The 21,396-nt window shown below is 31.5% G+C and overlaps 2 protein-coding genes and 1 non-coding gene across 7 annotated transcripts; 2 read left to right on the forward strand and 1 right to left on the reverse strand.

Moving 5' to 3' along the window:
- Positions 1–1,379: 1,379 nt before the first annotated feature.
- Positions 1,380–1,465, reverse strand: TRNAM-CAU (transfer RNA methionine (anticodon CAU)). The gene is given in 2 exon segments: positions 1,380–1,415; positions 1,428–1,465. It is a non-coding gene; the product is annotated as a tRNA-Met (tRNA).
- A 7,849-nt stretch (positions 1,466–9,314) lies between these two features.
- LOC111801170 (nudix hydrolase 17, mitochondrial) lies at positions 9,315–10,650 on the forward strand. The gene is made up of 5 exons (XM_023685169.2): positions 9,315–9,572; positions 9,675–9,783; positions 9,870–9,953; positions 10,040–10,168; positions 10,269–10,650. The coding sequence occupies exons 1-5, from the start codon at positions 9,499–9,501 to the stop codon at positions 10,398–10,400; spliced, it is 528 nt and encodes a 175-aa protein (XP_023540937.1). The 5' UTR covers positions 9,315–9,498; the 3' UTR covers positions 10,401–10,650.
- Positions 10,651–12,759: 2,109 nt separating this feature from the next.
- Positions 12,760–18,331, forward strand: LOC111801181 (ubiquitin-conjugating enzyme E2 variant 1B). Of its 5 annotated transcripts, none has more exons than XM_087124474.1 (7): positions 12,760–12,936; positions 13,074–13,475; positions 13,573–13,640; positions 14,244–14,383; positions 14,766–14,891; positions 14,964–15,090; positions 16,448–17,816. In XM_087124474.1, the coding sequence occupies exons 3-7, from the start codon at positions 13,613–13,615 to the stop codon at positions 16,612–16,614; spliced, it is 588 nt and encodes a 195-aa protein (XP_086980600.1). In that variant the 5' UTR covers positions 12,760–12,936; positions 13,074–13,475; positions 13,573–13,612; the 3' UTR covers positions 16,615–17,816. The 5 variants fall into 5 exon arrangements, with proteins under 5 accessions (XP_086980600.1, XP_086980606.1, XP_023540973.1 ...); XM_087124480.1 differs by having other exon boundaries at positions 13,074–13,465; XM_023685205.2 differs by lacking the exons at positions 12,760–12,936; positions 13,074–13,475; positions 16,448–17,816 and adding exons at positions 17,830–17,890; positions 18,062–18,331 and having other exon boundaries at positions 13,485–13,640.
- The last annotated feature ends 3,065 nt before the right edge of the window (positions 18,332–21,396 follow it).

Below are 21,396 nucleotides of genomic sequence, written 5' to 3' on the forward strand. Positions count from 1 at the left end.
TCATATTAAGATGATATGCATATACCAAATGTCGATAATGAGTTTTTCTAAGATACAATCCTAAATGATCTTAATGATGATGAATATATGAAGGTCGATGTATGCATGTTACATGGAGTAATATGTGAATGATGTACAGGATTGTGTCATAAAAATATTATGAGGATTAAAACTATAGGGACCTCATGCATATTGTGTGTTCATTTACATCAGATTACTTTCTTATTTATGATGATGAGTATGGACACGTACACTATTTATGATGATTATAATCATCATGCCTTACATAATATTCGAGGGTTTGTTGAACTTCAGACGTCTGCTATACACGACTAACCTGACTATGATGGGCCTAGGGGGTGGGAACCGTCTGGAGACTCACGCTCGCATGTGTGGGTTGTGTGTAGAGAAGTACTACACATCCATTTTTGTTCAGACTGGAGGGACTGGAGGTCACCTCTATAATGGTTTTAATGATAAGTCCCTAGTTATTAGTTGCATATGTTTACATTCTCTAGCTCCAATAGTTGGGTCACTTGCGAAGTATTTCATAAAATTTTCAAGTCATGTGCTACTTCTATTTTTTTTTTGGTAAACGGAAGATACCCTTTTACGGCCGACAACGAAATCGCAAGTAAAAACCATAACACATGCATATGATATAGTTGTATTTAAATTTTTAGACCTAGGTTAGTATACGAAGTTGTCAATTTTAATATTTACTTTTGTTTTATTTAATATTTCGAATATGTTGTTTTAAAGACTTTTACTTTAAACATATAAGTTCATGACGTTGTTTTACGATAATGTTTTAAATGTTTATATGTACATAAGAGATGATATTATGAATATGGTAACGACTTTAGGTTAGTAGAAATCTAGGATCATTACAATAACACCGGGCGGTGTGCCAAGGACAGGACGTTGATCCTCAAAGGAGTGGACAAAGACTGTGTGGTCAAAAGATGGAATGAACTTGGAGGTTAGTCGAAGACGCCCACTGTTCAATTGTTGGCCGCGGTTCAGAAGGCGAAGGAGGGAACGTGTGGTCGCCAAAGGCCGGCTGCTGTAGTGGAGTCGACAGAAGAATGGTCGTCGTACGTGCGCCGGAGCGGTACTCGACTGTCGTTTTGTGCTGCTGACAAAAGGTGTCACCATGGTCGCAGGCTTGCTGAAGCACTCATCACATCCCACCGTCGTTTGTGGTTTGGCAGATCAGTGGAGGGGAAGAAGAAGATGAGAGAGATGAAACAAGATAATGAAATTTTATTTAAATTTAGAATCAATTTAATTAAATTATTTCCTCATATTGAAAAGTTAAAAGTGAATAATATAAATGTGGGGAAAAAAACTAAAAAGAAAAGAAAAAAAGCAAAAAATGGGGTGAGAGAGGCTCGAACTCTCGACCTCAGGATATCTCTTAATGCTATGAGACCTACGCGCTAGCCAACTGCGCCACCACCCCTATCTTGTAATGAAGTTATTTAAATTTTAAATTAACTAAAATATATTTTCATATTGAAAAGTTGAGTGAATCATATAAAATTGAGAAGAAAAAACCGATAAAAACTAAAAATAAAATAAAATAAGAAAAATGGGGTGAGAGAAGCTCATACTCTCGACCTTAGGATAACCCATAAAGCTATAAGACCTACACGCTAGTCAACTGAGCCACCACACTATTGTATTTATTAATTTTTTGATATTAAGAAAAAAAAATAATAATATAACCAAATATGACACAATATAAACTTTATATTAAGACATTTAAAACGATAGGTTTATGTTATACATAGAAACAGTAAAATTATTGGTTATTGGACTTAGGCGTGACACGCAATTTTCTAGGACTCGGTCTCAAAATGGTTGAAACTCAAGTTCTCATTCATAGTTTCAAAGGTAAGTTTTGTCAGAGGAAACTTGCCTACTAAGACCTTCAACTTCACATACCACGCCCAATGTACCTAATAAAATTTGACTTAGACTCGTGTACGTATTTTTTTCTTTTTTCTTTTTTCTTTTTAAAAAAGAAAACAAAAAAATCTATTTTCTATAAAATACGCGTAAAACAAAACTAACATTTTTCTAGAACATTGTTATATAATTCATATTGCAAATTTAATTAGAAAGGTGATTTATTTTTTTTCTTTTTTAAAGGACGTTGTACTTTCATAAGAAACTTCCTAATGTGTTTGATTTTTCTCTTCCTCAAGAAAATACGTATTTATTTTTAACAAATTAAGAATAGTTATAAAAATCAAAGAGAAAATTCTCATAAGTTGTTCGGTCTAGATTATACTAATCTGGATAATTTATATCGTTCTCTTTCAATTTCGCTTGTCTTTAGTTAAAGCATACCAATCTTGAATCTATAGTCTAACATATTCTTCTCTTTTCATTTATATTAAAATTAAATAAGTGAATTCTTATGATCCTTACAATACATTTCGTATATTCAAATAGAATCTAAACAAAAATTCTTTGGTTGGTAAGGAATTTCATCAATTTAATTTTCTATACCCAACTCGTATAATTTAGTTATTTCATCGATTTAGAGATGGAAATTTCTTTAAATTTATTAGAATATAATTTACCTATAATAAATTTATTTCTAGTTAAAATATAATAGTTTTTTTTTAATATATATAATTGTTTGTGGATTGATGATGACAAGAACGTGAGCTATATTATTTAGTATATAATTAATATATGATTATTGGCATTAATATTAGGTTGTGGAAATTTTTGAAACTTTATATTATTATATTTTTCGTCTGTGGGACCCATCTTTTTAATTTACAATAATTTCCAAATAGCTAATATTTTTATTTTTATTTCTTTTTAAAAGAACAGGCGTAGATCAAGTTTCCCAAGCCTTATCTTTTAAATGACGTAAACCATATTTGTCTTTTTTTTTGTGGCATTTTATTCCATTTTGTCATCTTATTGTCTACTTATTATTTGGATGAAGGAAATACGTAAATAATCTCTTCTTTTTCGATTTTTAATTTCTAAAATTTTAAATATTTTAACAGCGGGACAACGATTGTGCGGTACTTGTTCTAATCGAGTGAACAAATAAGTCTAGAGTCATGTTTGAGAAAAATATTTTAGAAAACGTAAACAAGTAAATACGTTGAAAAACAATTTTAAAGTAAGCAATGTTACCCGCTAAAACAAATAAGCAATAATAACCGTTTTGATAGCATATAACTCAGGCAGAAAGAATTGACAACTAATCACATCCCTCTATAATATATTTTGACGAGTGTAGACATGATTTTGGTGACTGATCATAAAATACATACCCTCTGTATTGACACAACAAGAAATAATAAATGTCTATCTAATATGAAAGTAAGGAAAATGGGTTTGGAACGGGCATGCGGTTATGGACAAATATGGTTGTACATCTGACATACGGCTACAGACAACACTCATTAACAAGTCTTATCGTGACACCATGCCCCATGAGGCAATTGGAAATAAAAATATAATTTATAGAAATAATAAAAATAAAAACGGTGCAAAAAGTTCAAATTTCCACCTCGTTATCTAATCATCTGGTCCAAATTTGAAAGCGACAACAAATTTATAAATGTTTTTTAATAACAAATATTGCCGCTTGTATTTAACTTCTTCTTGTAAGGCGAATATATCAACAAATTTGATTTAAATTACATTTTTCAAGTTAATATAAACTATAAATTCAATTCAATTTTTTATACGGTTGTGAATTATTGTCTAAATCAAACTCAAATTGCAAGTCAATTTATTATAATTATTTTTTTTTTGTTTCCAATAAAGACATCAATAAACAACATTTTAGGTCGAAATCATTCATACAAATTGCAAATTTAAGATTATAAGTTAAAACAACATTAATTTTAATTTTATCTATTAATTTCTTAAATTTATGGCTAATTTTAATTGTCTTTATTGGTAGAGTTGTTTGGAATGGAACAATAAAAATAATATTTTAGTGTGTGTATAAATTATATAAAAATTGTCAAAATTTGATGAATGGCTTTTGCAGCTTTGTCCGCCGCACATTTGGAAAAATGGTGTATTTTATATCATATTTTATTTCACCAACAAATTTCCATCCCAATTTATCAAAGCTTTTTTTTTTTTTTTTTTTAATAGCTGGATTAAAGGATAAAAATCAAATTTAAATTTTATAAAATAGAAAATTTTTAAATGGGTCCAACCAATAAATACCGAAAGGTCTGATTGACATAAAAATAAAGCAAACGTTTCAAAGTATTTTGAACTTATAGTCAGCCGTACTATAAATGTAGATATAGATTAGATATAGTTGTTGAAATGTGGGAGAATGGCAACCACATGCTACTCAATTAATTTGATTTATTTGATTTAGAAGAGTCTTTGCAAGTCAATTCTATTTTGGTACTTAAAAAAAAAAAAAAAAGAAAAAAAAAGCCAAATTATTAATAATAATGTCAAAATGTTCTGAAAAAGTGGGCGGGTCCATAATTATTTATTATTAGGTATAATATAATATATATGGATATGATTTCACACTCTGAGGCATGCGGCACGTGGGAAGAGACATGCGACCAAGTCAAAATGCTGCTATTGCTGTCTTCCTTTGAATGCGACGTTAATTGTTTTTGTTTAATTTTTTTATAATTTAATTCATTTTCGTGCATTGAAAATGTGATTACTTGTTCGTTTTTTTTTTTAATTTGGATTGGGAACTAATTATAAAAATAACCATAACAATAGTAAACCAAATTGTTTTTAAATGTGTCATCAGCATTCTTTTTTTTTAATTTTATGGCCATAGATATATATATTTTTAAAAAATATGTGATGTATGATATGTCGTAGCTTATCTTAAAAGTTAAATTATAAATTTAATTTATAAATTTTGCTCTATTATTAGGAGGGTTCGTGAATAGACAATTTTTAAATTAAATTTAATGGTTCAAATAGTCATAAATTTTTTTAGATTGATTCTAGTTAGTTGTTTATTTAAAATTTTATTTTTAATAAAATTAAAATTTAGATTTTATAATCTCTATTTATTTTTATACCTTTAATTAAGATTTTTTTATTCAATTTCAATATACATTTTAAATTTTAAATTATTAAAAAAATATTTTTGACAGTTAGATGAGAATAAACGATAAAAAATAATTATAGAATTAAATAAAAATAAAATAAATATATGTATATACATATGTAAAAATATATATTTAAATTAACAATAAATTCGAGTTTATGAAATCCTAATAATAAAATATTTATTTATTTAAATCCAACTCATCTCAAAGACGTTCATGACCCGACTTAAACCTGTAGATAAGATTAGATAGATTAACTTTTTTTTGAATGAACAGATTTTTTTTTTAAACTTCCAACTAATTTGTTTTTATAAACTTTTAATTATTTTTCAGCTAATTTGAACTATAAAATATTTTAATCCTAGAGTATGGATTATAATTTTATTAAACTATAGATATTAGTATTATTAGAAGTGTTGATGTGACATATTAATTAGATTAATGAGGGATGGTTATGACAATCATTTTTCTCACTTCCCTAACAAATAACTTATGCTCGGATCTTGGTTCAAAAGAGTCTATTCTTTACGAGAAGATAAACACCAACTTATGATTGATTTTGAGAGATAAAGTCAAAGCATCTTTTCCTACGGGAACCACTTTTTCTTTTGAGATGTATAGAGAATTCGCTGTATCTCATATTTTACTTAATTTGCTCTCTTTGCCTGCTTGGAGCGCACATAAAAAAAAAAAAAAAAAAAAGTATTATTCTTCGATAGTATTCATAGGAATCACCGAGAGAAAAAACATAAAAGTATTTGTGTTTATTAAGTCAAATCATCATTTATCAGTTTAATCTAACGTATCATGTGAATGATACATTTTAAATGAGGCTAATTTTGAAGTTTAATTATGAAGTAATAATGTCAAAAGGAAGAATAATTATTAATGGTTTCGGAAAACCATGGATGAATGTTCTTGGCATATTAAATTGGCGTTAATTGTGTTTTTGGATGACTTTTCGTTTACACCTGATTTCAAGAACTGAAAAGTCTTCCTTTTATTTATTTATTTATTATTATTATTATTATTTTTTAATTTCTTTGAAGATGCATGCATGTTAATCGGTCTTATTTATTTTAAATTTTAGGTGAAAAATCCTATTTTGTTTCATTTTCACATTTATATATTTTTTATTACTTCAATTTAGATGCTTCCATTAGTTTTTTTTTTTTTTTTTCCATAAATTTTTATTTTGGGACTTTTTCTCTCCAATTCTTATACCATGTCATATTTGGAGCCATACCTTATAGTGAAATTTTATAATAGTTGAAGGACGACCGAAAGTCAAGTAAAAGAAGGGTACATGAATGAACCTATACTACATCGGAATAAAAAAATTCGAAAGATAGATGAAAGACTTAAATGAAATAAAAATTACTATTTATACCAATAAAATATACTTCTTTTTTGGTAGCTCAATCATAGAAATTTTATGGTTAAGCATGGTTTAGTATGAGCAATTCTATGTTGAGTGATCTCCTAAAAATTTTCTTAGGATATAACTCGCATAATTTTCCCTCTTAATACTATCTTCACGAATAAACATAGTCTTTTGAAGACACATTATTCTTATTTATTATGCTTCCTAAAAAATTCTTTCCAAAGGTCACTTAACATGGAATTGCTCCAAGCTTTGTACATTTACTTTTGAAGTTTCTATGATAAAGTCACTATAAAAAAAGGTGCACATTGTCGGTTTCGAGAATAAATATCAATTCTTTAAAGCATTTTAAACCATAACTTCACCTGAGATTTAAAGGTCGGTAACGTTAGAAGACAACTATCAGTATCTGATGGTAAGATTTCTACAATACCTCCATGATCATTCACATTTGGATGTATTCTTAGTTCATTTATGTACTATTCCTTTACATGAGCGTCACAACTTCTTCTCATCAAGTGGCAGATGCCCTTGTTTTAGTCGGGGAAGACCCCACAACTTTGTTTTTTGGTAGGTTCTTAAGTTTTCCGATCTCAAGAACTAACATGTCTAAGGGAAAAGAACTGTTCATCTTTATAGTGAAAACATTGGGAGCTGATTTTATTTTATTAAGAATTAAAATAAATTAGAGCCGAAGAGTAAGAACTCTACCCTACATCAGTGGATGTAAGCCTCTTATGAGCTTGCATCCAATAGATTAGAAGTTCTTTCATAAGATCTTCCTTGCTACGACTCGAACACAAGGAGACTTTACGGAGTAGAAGTTACTGTGAGTAGCTAGCAAGTGGACCTTATATATCTACGGTTATCAGCTCCAACAATACAAATTTAATTAATTAAACTATTTAATTAATCAATTTTCATTCTTCAACTATACAACATTCCACGGTAGACCTTTAGTTGAACATTTATGCACTATAAGACAAATTGTATCAATTCACATGATCATTACAAACAAGTCGATCATTCATGAGATATTCGTAACTACAATTGGATAAAAAATTTGTTTTATCCCTTGTAATTACATATTTTACCTAAATACCACTTATTCTCTCTTGAACAATATGTTTATAATCTAATCATAAACTAACTCTCTCGTAGTCAAGATTAATATTGAGTTGCATATAATTGTCCTATGAAATATTAATCTTCTCAACGAACAGTTTCTCGTTTTCTGTGTTTTATATAAATAAATAAAAGAGTATTAACTAGTAAAATAATATAAATATTGAAATAGAAAGGAGAATAGTAAAGGGAGTTTGATTTCATTAAGACAAATGAAAGTGACAAATAATACAAGTTATTTTTAGACATATATTAAAAAAATAATAATATAAATGTCATTTTCAAACACTTGCGATCATTGCCCAAGCTTTGTTTTATTTGACTTGAATTTTAATGGAGACATCATTATTGTTATTATGTGTTGACTTATTTTTACCTAAAAAAATCAATTTACGGTAATTATAATATTAATAAATCTTCTAGAATATTTATTTCCTTTCCCTTTTTTCACTGTTTACTAATTTGGACACAAAATTCATACCATTTAACGCGGGATTCCAGCTCATCGACAATTTTGTTTTTAAATGCTTTTCAAATTTTAAATATATTTTTAATATCTATAATGACGTGGCCACAAAATAATATTTGTTTTATAAAATCTTTTTTTTAATACAAGTTTATTAATAAAAAAAATTAAACACCCTCTCTTTCTTATATATTTTTAGGAAATTATATATTTCAAAAAATATATTTTTAATGGATAATTTATATTTTTTAATCTAGTTTCTGTTAAAAAATATAATATAATATTTTAGCAATATAATTTATAAAAACTCAAATTTCAATATTAAAAATAAATAGAAATAAGAAATAGATATAATATTGACCTTATGTTGTGATATATTTATATGTATATATAAAATGAGTTGGATTAGGGAAAAACGAAGGGTTTAGCTAATGGGGAGAAATCTCTTCTAACTCTCTCCCTGCTTCTTACTCAGATATGTTATCATTTGTCAAATGGACATTTCTAGCCTGGATAGTGAGATCCCACATCGGTCGTAAAGAAGAACAAAACGTTCTTTACAAGGGTATAGAAACTTGTACCTAGCCGACACGTTTTAAAAATCTTGACTGGAGACCCGAAAGGAAAAACCAAAAAAAAGACAATATTTGCTGGCAGTGGGTTTGAGTTGTTACAGATGGTATCAAAACGAGACATTGGGCGGTGTGCCAGCGAGGACACTGGTGCTCGAATGGAGTGGAAACCTCTCTGTAAGGGACGCGTTTTACAAACTTTGAGGAGTCCAAAGGACAATATCAGCTACCGATGGACTTGAGCTGTTACAGTGACCATCAGGTTCATTACTACCTATATTATTAAAATATTATCGGTACAAAATTGGATTTGTTGCAATCCAAATAGGGAGAGAGATTGGTGTGAATGAAAAGGAGGAAGGTGTAGAAAGCCCAAAAAGAGTCAACGTTTAGCCATAAAAGCAAAAGAGTTACCCAAGCCAAGTGGGTTGCATTGGCTCTCGCTTAGCAGCGTGAAATAGCTGTTGAAGGAAACGACACGGAAGCTGATTACAAGGAAGAAGAAATGCAAGAAAAGCCTGATTGGGATGTCGCCATCCACGACCCCAAGCCAAGTGGGTGCCGTTGGCTCTCGCTTGTGGGCTATACGCTGTCTTTACGCTCATCGCACGCACTGAAAGACCCCCTTCAAAATTCAATCCGCCCCCCTTTTTACGCGTACTTTTGCCCTCGCAGTTATCCCATCACCAACCGCCATTTTCTATATATGCCTCCCTTCATCCACCCTTTTCTCATCCTCATCCTCATCCTCTGCCTCTCAATCTGGTAATTCGATTCATTGATTCCGCCAGATTACATCTAGATCTCTCTGCTTTCTGGGCTTGATTTGAAGATTCTGTTTCGTTTCTTTGATTTGAGAACATGGCTTGTTTGGTTTCTCGTACTGGAAGAGAATTGCAGAGATATAATCATATGGGGTTTCGCCAAGTTGTCGGGTGGGTCTTCATTTCTTCTTTGATTTTGGGTTTTTTCAGTTTGTTCTGTTTGTTTGTGTCTGTTTTAGTCGATTAACATGCCAAAATGTTGGATTATTGCAGTTGTATACCGTATAGATTCAAATACAGCGAAGATGGGATGAAGATTGATAATGAATACGAGGTGCTTGTGATAAGTTCTCAAAAGGGTCAAGGCCTGATGTTCCCCAAGGTACTTCACAAACACAAAACTCTATGAATTACTTCTTGTTTTCATCAATTTGGTTCTTTGTCATTGAGAGATTTTTCCCATTTTAGGGTGGTTGGGAGCTTGATGAATCCTTAGAACAAGCTGCATCTAGAGAATCACTTGAAGAAGCTGGAGTTCTTGGCCAAGTTGAGGTTAGTGTCTTGTCTTTTGCAAATCTTCTTGAAACCCATGAAAGATTATGAAATTAAAGTGGATTTGGTTTTTTGTTATGTTACAGTCTCAACTTGGGAAATGGAGATTCATCAGCAAAAGCCAAGGCACTTACTATGAAGGCTATATGTTCCCTTTATTTGTTGAGGAGCAGCTAGACCTGTGGCCTGAGAAGCATGTTCGAGAGAGAATTTGGGTATGTTCTGAAAGCTCATATGCTATCAAAACTTGTTAGATTTCATTGTAAACACGATTGTTAAGATCATTGTCTAATATGGAACTTTGTTTATACTCAGATGAGTGTTGGTGAAGCTAGAGAAGTTTGCAGACACTGGTGGATGAAGGAAGCTTTAGATATCTTAGTTGAAAGACTGACATCCATGGGAGAGCAAAAGGAGGATGATCTTCTAGCAACTGATGATCTGTGAGCTCAGTCTTGTCTTCTGTTCCTTGTAAATATGGAGAGGAAAACTTCAATTAAATGGTTTGATCTTTTCCTCTCTGCAATCTGATGGAAGCCATGTTGATGACATTGACAAAAGCTTGATCTGGGCTGTACATGGGGGTTGGGGCTGTTCATGATCAATTGTGAATTATAGCTGCTGTAGGCAGTGATAGTTTGTTTTCTTTCTTTATGTTACCATCAATTTTGAAATAATACAAATAGATATCGATGAATTGAAAGATGGCACCCAATCCAGTTGCATCTGATAGGACATTGGCTGAGCTCTCTTATCAATACTCTCACTTTTCCACACACTTCTTTTGCCTAAAATTGAAGTTATCCAAACCTTACTGATTGATTGTGCTTCTTCAACAATTCACCATATTACTTAATTGTTTCAATTTTAAATACTTTGTCACGTTTGTTCGTTCCGATACAAAGATCTCTTAACACTATTTTATCTATTTTATCTCCGTGTAATGAGTTGTGTGAACTTTAAATTAGTGTATTCATTCTTGATTTATATGGTTGGAATCCTAAAGAAAGAGAGATAATTTATGTGAGATCTCGTTGGGAGAAGAACGAAGCAGCATCATTTATAAGGGCGTGGAAACTTCTCCTTAGCACACGCGTTTTAAAAACTTTCAGGGGAAAGCTTAAAGAGGACAATATCTGTCTCGATGGACTTGGGCTATTACAAATGGTATCAGAGCTAGACACTGAGCGGTGTGCCAACGGGGACATTGGACCCTAAAGGGGGATAGAGCTAGACACTAAGCGGTGTACCAGCAGGGACGCTGGACTCTAAAGGGGGATAGAGCTAGACACTAAGCGATGTGCCAGCAGGGACGTTGGACCCTAAAGGGGGATAGAGCTAGATACTGAGCGGTGTGCCAGCGGGGACGTTGGATCCTAAAAGGGAATAGAGCTAGACACTGAGCGGTGTACCAACGGGGACATTGGATCCTAAAGGGAATGGATTGTGAGGATCTCACGTCAACTAGAAGAGGGTAAAAAATACCGGTGAAGACACCAGCTCGAAAGGGGGAAGTAGAATGCAATAATTGAATGTGATTATAGTTATTGTGTTACATAATTAAAGTAATTAAGTCTGTTAAATTGGTTTAATATTTCAAATCAATATCCTTTTCGAATGAATTAATGAAGAAGAATATTTAAAAAGTGTATTAGCATTTATGAAATATTATTTAAAATGAAAAGAAAGAAAGAAATAAGAGGACATTATTGAATAAACTTTGTTTTTAAAATTTGTGTTGGAAATTATAAAAGCAAGAATAAAGGGAAAATGAAAAAGACGTTCAATTGTCATTACGTGTTTATATTTGTTTCTTACCCTTCCAATTATAATATTTAATAAAATAGGAATATTTTAAAGGATGATATTTTTTAGAATATTGGGAAACAAAATTGATTAAAACTTTTGCCCCTACCCCATTACAAAAAGGGGGAAAGGATAAAAATTCCAAAACATATGGGTCCCAAAAGACCTTTCTACCCTTACCTAATGTTTTAACCCAATTTCGAGATCGCCCTTCGTGTGCCAAAGAAGATTCTAAAAGTCGGTAGGCTATATTTTTTTAAATTAAATTTGAAATGTCACGATTTTGATAAAACTTTATAAATAGTCTTTATTTCATAAATTTATTTTAAATAGTTTCTTTTATATATAAAAAAATTTAATATATTTCTTAAATTATAGAGACTAAATTCTAACTTTCTTTGTATTATAACGATTAAACATTTTTTACTATTTAAAAACTAATTCAATGACTAAATATAATGCTTGAGTCTATTAAAATAAATATGGAATCATATTGCCGACATTAAAAAAAAAAAAAAAAAGTTAAGAAAAACTTAAAAAATCGAGTCACTATTTATATCAACAAGGTGCACGTTTTTTTTCTTTGAGAGTTCAATAATAGGAACTCTATGACTAAGGGTAAATTTTTGTAGAATGCATGTGAATGAGGATAAAACATACTGATGACTAGTGTATATATGTAGAGATAGCCTTCACTTTTAAGAAGTGATGAATAGATATGGTGACCACAGGATGTAAGAGAATGTCGGGCCATCAAATATCAATTTTGGATTTTTGTGACAGATTACCTTGTTTGAATGCCATAGTGGGTGCAAAAGAATTAAACCCGAGCCTGGATTTTGCAAGGGATGGGTCAAGCTGGTACGGTGGTAATTTAAAATTTTGTATCATGCACTCTATCTGTTTGATAAATTGCCTGAAAGACCAACGCGATTATCTATCAGGTATTTGAACAGAATGTGTTATATTTCTTGTTCTTTTGGGGCTCCAAATGTGGCTATAAACTCATTGGTTGTGAAGAACATAGTCAAACAAAGATGCTAATTGCAGAATATGGGTGATTCAATTAGAGAATAAACCCAAATTTTGTATGTTGCTGTGATTTTCTTCACTGTTCTGCCATCTTTGTTGCATGTTTTTTTTCCCACAACAAACGCTAGATCCACAAAACTTGGAGGTAAAACTTACGATTCTTCTCACAAAACTTGGGAGTTCTTTCTTGGTATCATCGTTCCTTTCTCAAAATGTATGTGTTCAATTTCATTGCAGTATTAGTACCTATGCCATATCCAAGTTAAATCAATTTCATTGCAGTATTACTATCATGTGGGATTCAAAGATCGTAGATTTCTGGATTCCCCAATTGCTCAGAAGATCATGTGGGCTTCAAAGATGCTAAATTTCTGGATTTCCCAATAGCTCAGAAGATCATGTGGGCTTCAAAGATTGTAGATTTCTGGACGCTCTAAGTTAATCCAGAATACAGAAGCCAGAAACGTCATGTGTTTTGTTGTTTATATCATCATCCATTCATTCTGCAAATCTGTCTTCCTAATTTCTATGATAAGTTTGTTATGATCAGATCTATGCCACCGCCTTAGCCGCTGTCAATCAAGCAGATCAATGGAACGGCAGTGATCTGCAGGTGCAGGGGAAGTACCATAGGCTGCGAAGCACATGACTACTCTGCTTTTTGCCTCTTCCGAGTACAGAACAGTAGTTGACTCCTTAATTATTTCTTGTGTTACTCCATTCTCTCTCTCTCTCTCTCTCTCTCATCTATCTTCTATCGCACGCTTTCTCTCTCTTACAGTTAAGTTTGGGAGCCCTAGCTCAGACACCGATCGTCTAAAATGGGTGACGAGGCCGAGAAGGTAGTCGGTGAGTCTTTGAAACCCCAATCTATCCGATTCCATAATTCGATCATTTCTATCTTGTTAGGTTTTTTCTTCTTTCTGATGCGAATTCTGATTCTGCAACGCCTTTTTTTGTTTGTTCTTTTTCGGGATGTTGGAGTTTGTTCTGTTCCGGAATCAACTTTTATTATGATTTTTCACTCTCTCGCCAATGTCTGGAAATTACGTTAGTGAATTTGGAAATATTGTGCTTCGGATATGCTTGGATTTTTTTGTTTACTCCAAATTGGAAGAGTGTGGTGATATGGATGGATTAGACTATTTTCGTTTCATTTTCTAATTGAAGTAATCATTTGGTTCGCTTTATCTTATGTTGTCTGCTTTACATTGGATAGATACATTTTGAAAATGAATCTATTTGTTTAGTTTCCGTTGCTATGTTCATGTTATTTCTTCAACAATCTGTAATTTATTCTTCGAAAGATTGTGGTGGTTAGAGGACAGTAAATGACTATGTATGAGAACTCGTCATACATCTTAATGAATTTTTTTCACCTTGTTCAAAGAAGTTCATAATTGTTGCACCATGAGATCTAATTTTGTTTATTTGTTATTATCATTTTTGCAGTTCCCCGAAACTTCAGATTACTGGAAGAACTTGAAAGAGGTGAAAAAGGAATCGGGGATGGAACTGTGAGTTATGGAATGGATGATGCTGATGATATCTATATGGCGTCTTGGACGGGAACAATTATAGGGCCACCTAATGTAAGTTCATTTTTCATCCATTTTGTTCATTGCTTATTGTCTCTGATGACATCTGGGTCGACTGCTATAAATATTGATATGGATAGTTTCAAAGAATGATGGAGATATCATACTCTAAAGAGTATTGTTAACTTTGTTATCATCAAAATTTAGATAATTGAATTTTTGGGAAATGTAGTTACATAACTACATTTCGTCTTTACCTTGAAAATTCATCACAAAAGAAAATTGGTATTTTTCAGTATCTTTCTCATGTTGATGAAAATGAGCATTGCAGCATCATTGCGTTGGTTGAAGTTGATGTATTCCTCTTTATTATTGTTGTTGTTGGGGAGAGCGCGAATAGAATTGTAAATTGAATCGTTGCTTTCTTGCTTTTCAGACTGTTCATGAAGGACGGATTTATCAACTCAAGCTATTCTGTGGACAGGATTATCCTGATAATCCTCCCAGCGTGAGATTTCAAACTCGGATTAATATGACCTGTGTCAATCCAGAAACTGGTGTGGTATGTGATGATTTTGTGAAACACTTACTGCATTGTGACGAAAATAAATTAACAGCTTAGCTGAATGACTAGGTGGAACCAAGCCTTTTTCCCATGCTTTCTAATTGGCAAAGGGAGCATACAATGGAGGACATATTAATGCAGTTGAAGAAAGAAATGACTTCTCCCCAGAACAGGAGACTAAGTCAGCCTTCTGAAGGTGAGTTTATTCATTTATTCACTTCTCATTATGGACAGCACACCCCTCTCGTTAGTATATACAGCAGATTGAATGGATAGATTTGTTTCGTCCAGTCAAGAAGGCTATCCAGTGAAGGAGGTTCCGAGATGACACTCCATTATCTAAAACAAAAAAGATCTGAATGCAAAAGTGATTTGAGAGAGTATGTTAATTTCTAACTAGCAATCTAGCTATATCCCAAAACATCTAGGTTCCCACATTCTGTCTTTAAAACTGTGTGGTTTCGTTTTCGCTCCCACCTCCTACAGATCACTTTCATAGCATTAACTTTTAGACTTCAATTTAGTCTATGAAATTATGGTTTCAAAAGAGTTGGAAATAGCCTGTTTGCTATCCTGAGGAAACACCATTGCAATCCAGATCTATCCAACAATCTAAACGGGCAGGATGAATTGGGGGCAAGAAAATAAAAGGTGGTCTTGGTCTTCCAAACATCTATACATTAATGTGTCATTTAAGAGTCAAAGCTAGGCTTGGGAATTCCATCCTAATTCTGTCTCTAGTTTTACTACGCTCCGGCACTAAAGTGCAAGGGAAGGACTTGCTGGCATTCAGTATGCTATTGAGAAGATGGGGTTAATGTATGGTGGCCTGGATGAAATGTGAAAGCTGGTTGAAATGGACTTACAAGTGAATTGGCTTGACATATCCAAGGTTCAACTCCATAACCTTGGTGCTGGTTGGGTTCAGTTAAAAAGAGCAGCCCACTTCTGGTCTCTGCTTCAAATAGGGTTCTGGGAAATTTACTGTCAGGAGCCCTCATCACTGAGCCATTGTTAGTTTATGAATTATTCTTTGGAACTCTACCAACCCATAGAGTCTATGGTAAATAATAGGAAATGTCTGTTCTTCAAACGATATGCTTTCGAAGACATAACTCTATCCTCTCTGGCCATCAACTTTCAAGGACAATCCTGTTTCCTGAATGCATATAGAAGAAATATGCATTCAAGAACTTGGGACAGTGAGAACTTATGGTTTCCAGCCTCTTGATCAAGCCCATATGAACTAATAGAAAATTTAACCCATAAAGGTTATGCCTTTGAATTAGACACTCATCTCCATTTCGATATCAAAGCTGTATTTGTGTTCTTTAGGCCTCCTCTCTCAGGATTACCTCTTTCAACAAGAATGGAGACCTCCCGTCCCATTAGCTGATAACCTTTAATTTCTGTTCTTCTCTTAAATTTCCAACGCATATTGAATTTAAGAAAGAGGGTATGGGGATATGCTTGAAAGAACAGAGATTTCAGAAGCATTATTCTGCGTTGGGAGTATGTAACTTGCTTAAACTCAATATGTAACTCCTAAACAGAGATTTCAGGAGTATGTAACTTGCTTCATTTAAGCATCCTCTGTGGTCTCTCAAAATCTATGGTCTCGTCCAGACTCCAGGTGGCACACCCAAGTAAAGACAATAGCCTCCTAATTAGTCGAGAAGGAACAAGTGCATGTGAGAGGCCAGAGGGAGGCTCAAAGTAGGAATTTTCTGCATGATAGCTCTATTTAATTCATTTATTTTCTGTTAAATTGTGGAATGGTAACTGTTCACCCTAAGGGGCTAAGAATCGAATCACATATACGAATATGAGATACAAATACAATACAACACATACACTGCAATGGCATTTTATATAAATCTAGGACATGGACATGTTTATTAAAATATACATTTTTAAAATATGTATCATTTTGATACTAGGCAATTCAAAGTCCGTTTGTTTATGCATGGATATGCTTAAATGAATGATTTTGATGTATCACTCCCAAAATTTATTATTACATGTCAATTTAGTATACTTAATAAATGTTATATATGTGTTTAACATATGTTGGATCTATATTGACTTTAGTGCAACTAATGTCTCACACATCTATTGTGCTAACAAGTGCCCTATATGTGTCCAACAAATTTTGGAGCATCTAAATGTCCGACATATGTTGGACATGGACAAGCTAGCCAAACTGATGTATTTGTGCTTATTATACCTATGGAATCAAGATCTACCACATAACCACTCGGTTTTGGAGAAAGTGAAAAATAAAAGAGACTTTGGGATCAAATCAATAGTGGCTACCTAGCTAGCATGTGTTTTCTAACAACCAAATATCTTTGAGTTGGGTAAGATAAGATCGATCAGGCTATGTGTGAATAGTTCTGGATAGGGTCACGAATGCCTAAAATACTGCTGCAGGGTTTGTCCAACAATAAACACAATTCAATGATCTGACGAGGAGAGCTTGAAGAATCAAAGCGAAAGTCCTAATCTTTCATAACTCTGTTCCACATCATGCAATGTACTGTTTAAATTAGAGGATATTTATAGAGCTGTTAGTGGTGCTGGCATATCAGGCGTGACACTTCAGTGTCATCCATCAGGTGGGTTCATGAGATGTCTTCCAGTGGTACCATATATGGAAAGCATTAAGAACTTTAACAATCTGTCCTTGACAGAGCTCCGTCTTGTTAAAGTGACATCATTTGGTCGAATCTGATAAACCGTACCAGTGGACTATTTTTAGATGTCTCGTTACTTTGGAGTGGCTGTGGCTTCTGCTAGTGAAGTTCGATCATGATTCTTAAAATGTTTTAAGGCCCATTCATTCGCTTGTCTTGTGATATCTTCAACATCATAATATCTTTCCTGTCAATTACCACTGGCTAGTAATTAAGTCTGGAGAACTTACTTGTTGCAGGTAATGAAGATGGACGAGTAGACCAAAAGGGGCTAGTGTTGAAATGTTGCATTCTTTAAAGGTAAAAGGCCAACAACTAAGAAAGATATTGTAAATAAGCTGATGTTACTATTTGAGCAACATGCTTTTGTCTACACGTATTTGAATGAATGAATGAAGTTGAGTTGTGGTCCATTAAGTGAGATGTTTGTCAGAATATCAATATCTTCTTCTCTGCTATTTTTGCTTGTAGCCTTCCTTTTGGACACCCCATTAATGAGGCTGTTCTGAAAGATCATCAAAAGAGATAAAAGTGAAAAGGAATCAACCAAAATCTGTGTAGATTCTGTTCCCCACTAACCCTTCCCTCTCTGCATTCTCTCAACTTTTAATTCACTGTTAGTGACAAAAATGAAGAACTTTTGTAGCTTTATTCTATTCCTACTTCCATTATTGTCCGAGATTTCAGATTGTTGTATGTACATACATAGAATTCGAATGACCTCTTTCAACTTTTGGTTCTTGTCTTGCTCTCGCTTTTCTTGATGATTTGTTTTGTTTTGTTTTTGTTTTTGTTTTTTTTTTTTAATTATCTGAGTTTCTAAATTTTGCATTAAATTAAAGAAGAGAAATTATTAAATTAGTTTGTTCTTATCAAATAGGGCATGTGGCATTATTAAATGGTGCATTTTTTGGTATATTTTTTTTTTAATTAACCACTTGAGATTGCGTATAGGTTTGATAATTATATGTCTAATTTTAAGTTGACTATGTCTTAAATCAATCATTTTCAACTCCCTTAACAATTAGTATAATTCAAGTAATATAAATACTCTGAAAATGACTCAAATAGCTTATAAAATAACTGCAAATTTTGGCCTTCAATCAAGATGGGTTTCATTGTGAGTCTTCTCACTGGTTATACAGTAAGTCAATAAGCTCAAATAAATTATTACAAAAAAAAAAAAAAAAAAAAAAAAAAAAAAAAAAAAAAGAAAGAAAGAAAAAAGCTAATTATACAAGTCACATCATTTAAAAACAAAAAAGTTAAATAATATAAAAAAAATGCACACTTATGGACTATATCCTCTAATGATTATCCAATTCCTGTTATGAGATAAAAAAAATGCACACTTAATTGTTAACATTTTAAAAGAAATATTAAGTAATTTGTAAAAGTCTAACATTATAGTACGCTTGAATTAGACGTATATAATATAAAAATAATTTTTTTATACAACTTTGGGATCATACACATATGTATATTCAATTTTATACTAATAAAAATTGAACGAAAAACAAAATATGACTTAAAATGATTTAGTTAGTTTAAATATATATATATATATATCCCATAATGGTGTTTGCAGACCTTTTTCAGTTTTAGTAGTAGAAAAAATGGTCTGAAATTGAAGATTCTTGAAAGGGATTTGATTTAGTAAATGGAAGCAGGTGAAGACAATGGTCATATGTTGTGTAATCTCCAAAATAAGAAATGGATTAAAGACTCTGTTCTCATGTTCACACCACTTAGTTTGTTTTTCTCTATCAACTTCAAACAATTTAATTCTTTGATGAACAAAAACATGTGTGAAATTGAAATCCTTTAATACTTCCTATTTCATTATTCTTAAAATGTTTGTTTGTTTCATGTTCTAATAAATTAACTACTTTTAGAATTTTGGTGTTATACCTCAGTTCATCCTTAGTTATAATATATATTATCAATTAAGAGTTTAGTTCACACATGTTGAATTAGACTAAAAAAGATCTTAATGATAGACTCGACATTCTCGTCATTTACTTGATTATGTGACAGTTTTCGTGTTAAATTTATTGTTGTTGAGTTTAGGCTTTTATGTGGCTTGAGTTTCGACTTTCATTTAATACTTGCGAGACAATTGTATCAAACCTAAAGGATAGAAGATAACTTGGGCTGAACATTAGATTTATTCAAGTTTGAGGAGAGATTTAGCCTGAATGAAGAAGAAGCAGAAGGATAAGAAGTTTGGCTCGACTCGAGGCAAGTCCATGTGAACCAACCATGTTGACTTGAACCACTCACGTCTCAATTAACAGATTTATTAGAAGGAGAAGTTAAATATTTTGTGGTCCAGTATTCTATAAACTATGACATGAATGAACCGAAATTACATCCAAATGAAAGTGATCTTAAAGATAAGATGCTTAAGAAAGACTTAAAGAATCGAAGTGTGTATGACACGAGTGCCACAGTTTTAATTACTACTTTGTTATAACTCCATGGTAGGTAATTTAAAACTCAATCCTCAAACTCTTTAACTTTGCTACACTTTTAATTTTTTGACTAAAGCATCGAAGTGTGTATGATAAACACGGTGTCCGGTCTACACTTCTTAAAAGAAACTTTTCTTTTACAATATACAAATTTACTATTAAACTACATGGAGATCAAGTCCGCTTTATTTATTTATAAAAAGTATTTAAAGTCTTATAGTTTTGGTTAATAAGTTGGGTCTCATTTGCACCCTCCAAAATTACAAAGTTGGTTGGTCGGTTTCACACATATTTATAAAAGAATTATAAATATAAAACATTCATACAAATATTTAAATAAATACAACGAGTTTAAATTTTTTATTATTAATATTAGGATATTTTTGGTTAATATTTTAATTTAAGAAAAATAAATAAATAAATAATAAATAATAAATTCATTATTAAAGACGTCAATAATTTGTTTTCTTAGAAAATAGGGTCAAAACCTGCTACATTTAATTTATATATTGTCCCTCTTTCAAGCTTCGAATAATATAAAATATTTATTGAATGCGTTTCTCTTTACAATGATTTTTTAAATATCATGCTTATTTATTTAATTTTAGAATAGTTTATTATTTATTTGTGATTAAAAAACGGATAATAATTTATTAATTTGAACGTATATTTTTAACTAAATAATTTAAGAGTTGGAATCTCTCCCTCCATATAGTTGAATTTATAAATTGTATTTACGGAATCCATATATTTAAACATAATATTTAGTGATAAAATTTGAATGAAAAATGCTTAATTCATTATTTTATTTTTTTAAAAATAAAATAATAGATAAAGAAAATGGGTGATGTTTAGGGGTTAGGGTGATTACAATTATTAAGCTATAATTGTGACCAAAGCATCCCATTCACAAAAACTTCCAAATCCCTAAAAAAAAAAAAATAATAAATTAATTTCTTCTCAATATTTCATTTCAATTAAATAATAACAATAATAAAATGTTTATAATATCCTAAATAAACAATTTTTTTTTTTGTACGAGTAAAATAGACTTTGTAACTTTTGAGATAATGATGGATGTGGTCATATAGGTAAACGGTTATTAAATAAAGGTGGAATCTAAGCCATTTAATAATTTATTAAAATAGACTCATTTTTAGTACTAAACTCGTCTAAAAATTACTCATAAGGTTTATAATTTCAATAATACCCTTAACTTTAAAAAAAAAATCTATAAAATATTTTTAAAAATAAAAATAAAAATAAAAAATACGACAATTAATATTTGTTATAAAAATATTGTTAAGTAAAAAAAATTTCAAAAATACCTTT

The sequence above is a fragment of the Cucurbita pepo genome, chromosome 1 (genome assembly GCF_057944985.1).
Source record: "Cucurbita pepo subsp. pepo isolate OVF chromosome 1, ASM5794498v1, whole genome shotgun sequence".
NCBI lineage: Eukaryota > Viridiplantae > Streptophyta > Magnoliopsida > Cucurbitales > Cucurbitaceae > Cucurbita > Cucurbita pepo.

Bases quoted from the DNA above. Each gene is read 5' to 3' on its own strand.
- LOC111801170 (XM_023685169.2), top strand. From the start codon at position 9,499: ATGGCTTGTTTGGTTTCTCGTACTGGAAGAGAATTGCAGAGATATAAT. The intron at 9,954-10,039 runs GTTAGTGTCTTG...GTTATGTTACAG, and splicing joins GAGTTCTTGGCCAAGTTGAG to TCTCAACTTGGGAAATGGAG. The intron at 10,169-10,268 runs GTATGTTCTGAA...GTTTATACTCAG, and splicing joins ATGTTCGAGAGAGAATTTGG to ATGAGTGTTGGTGAAGCTAG.
- LOC111801181 (XM_087124474.1), top strand. From the start codon at position 13,613: ATGGGTGACGAGGCCGAGAAGGTAGTCG. The intron at 13,641-14,243 runs GTGAGTCTTTGA...TCATTTTTGCAG, and splicing joins CGAGGCCGAGAAGGTAGTCG to TTCCCCGAAACTTCAGATTA. The intron at 15,091-16,447 runs GTGAGTTTATTC...ACTCCTAAACAG, and splicing joins ACTAAGTCAGCCTTCTGAAG to AGATTTCAGGAGTATGTAAC.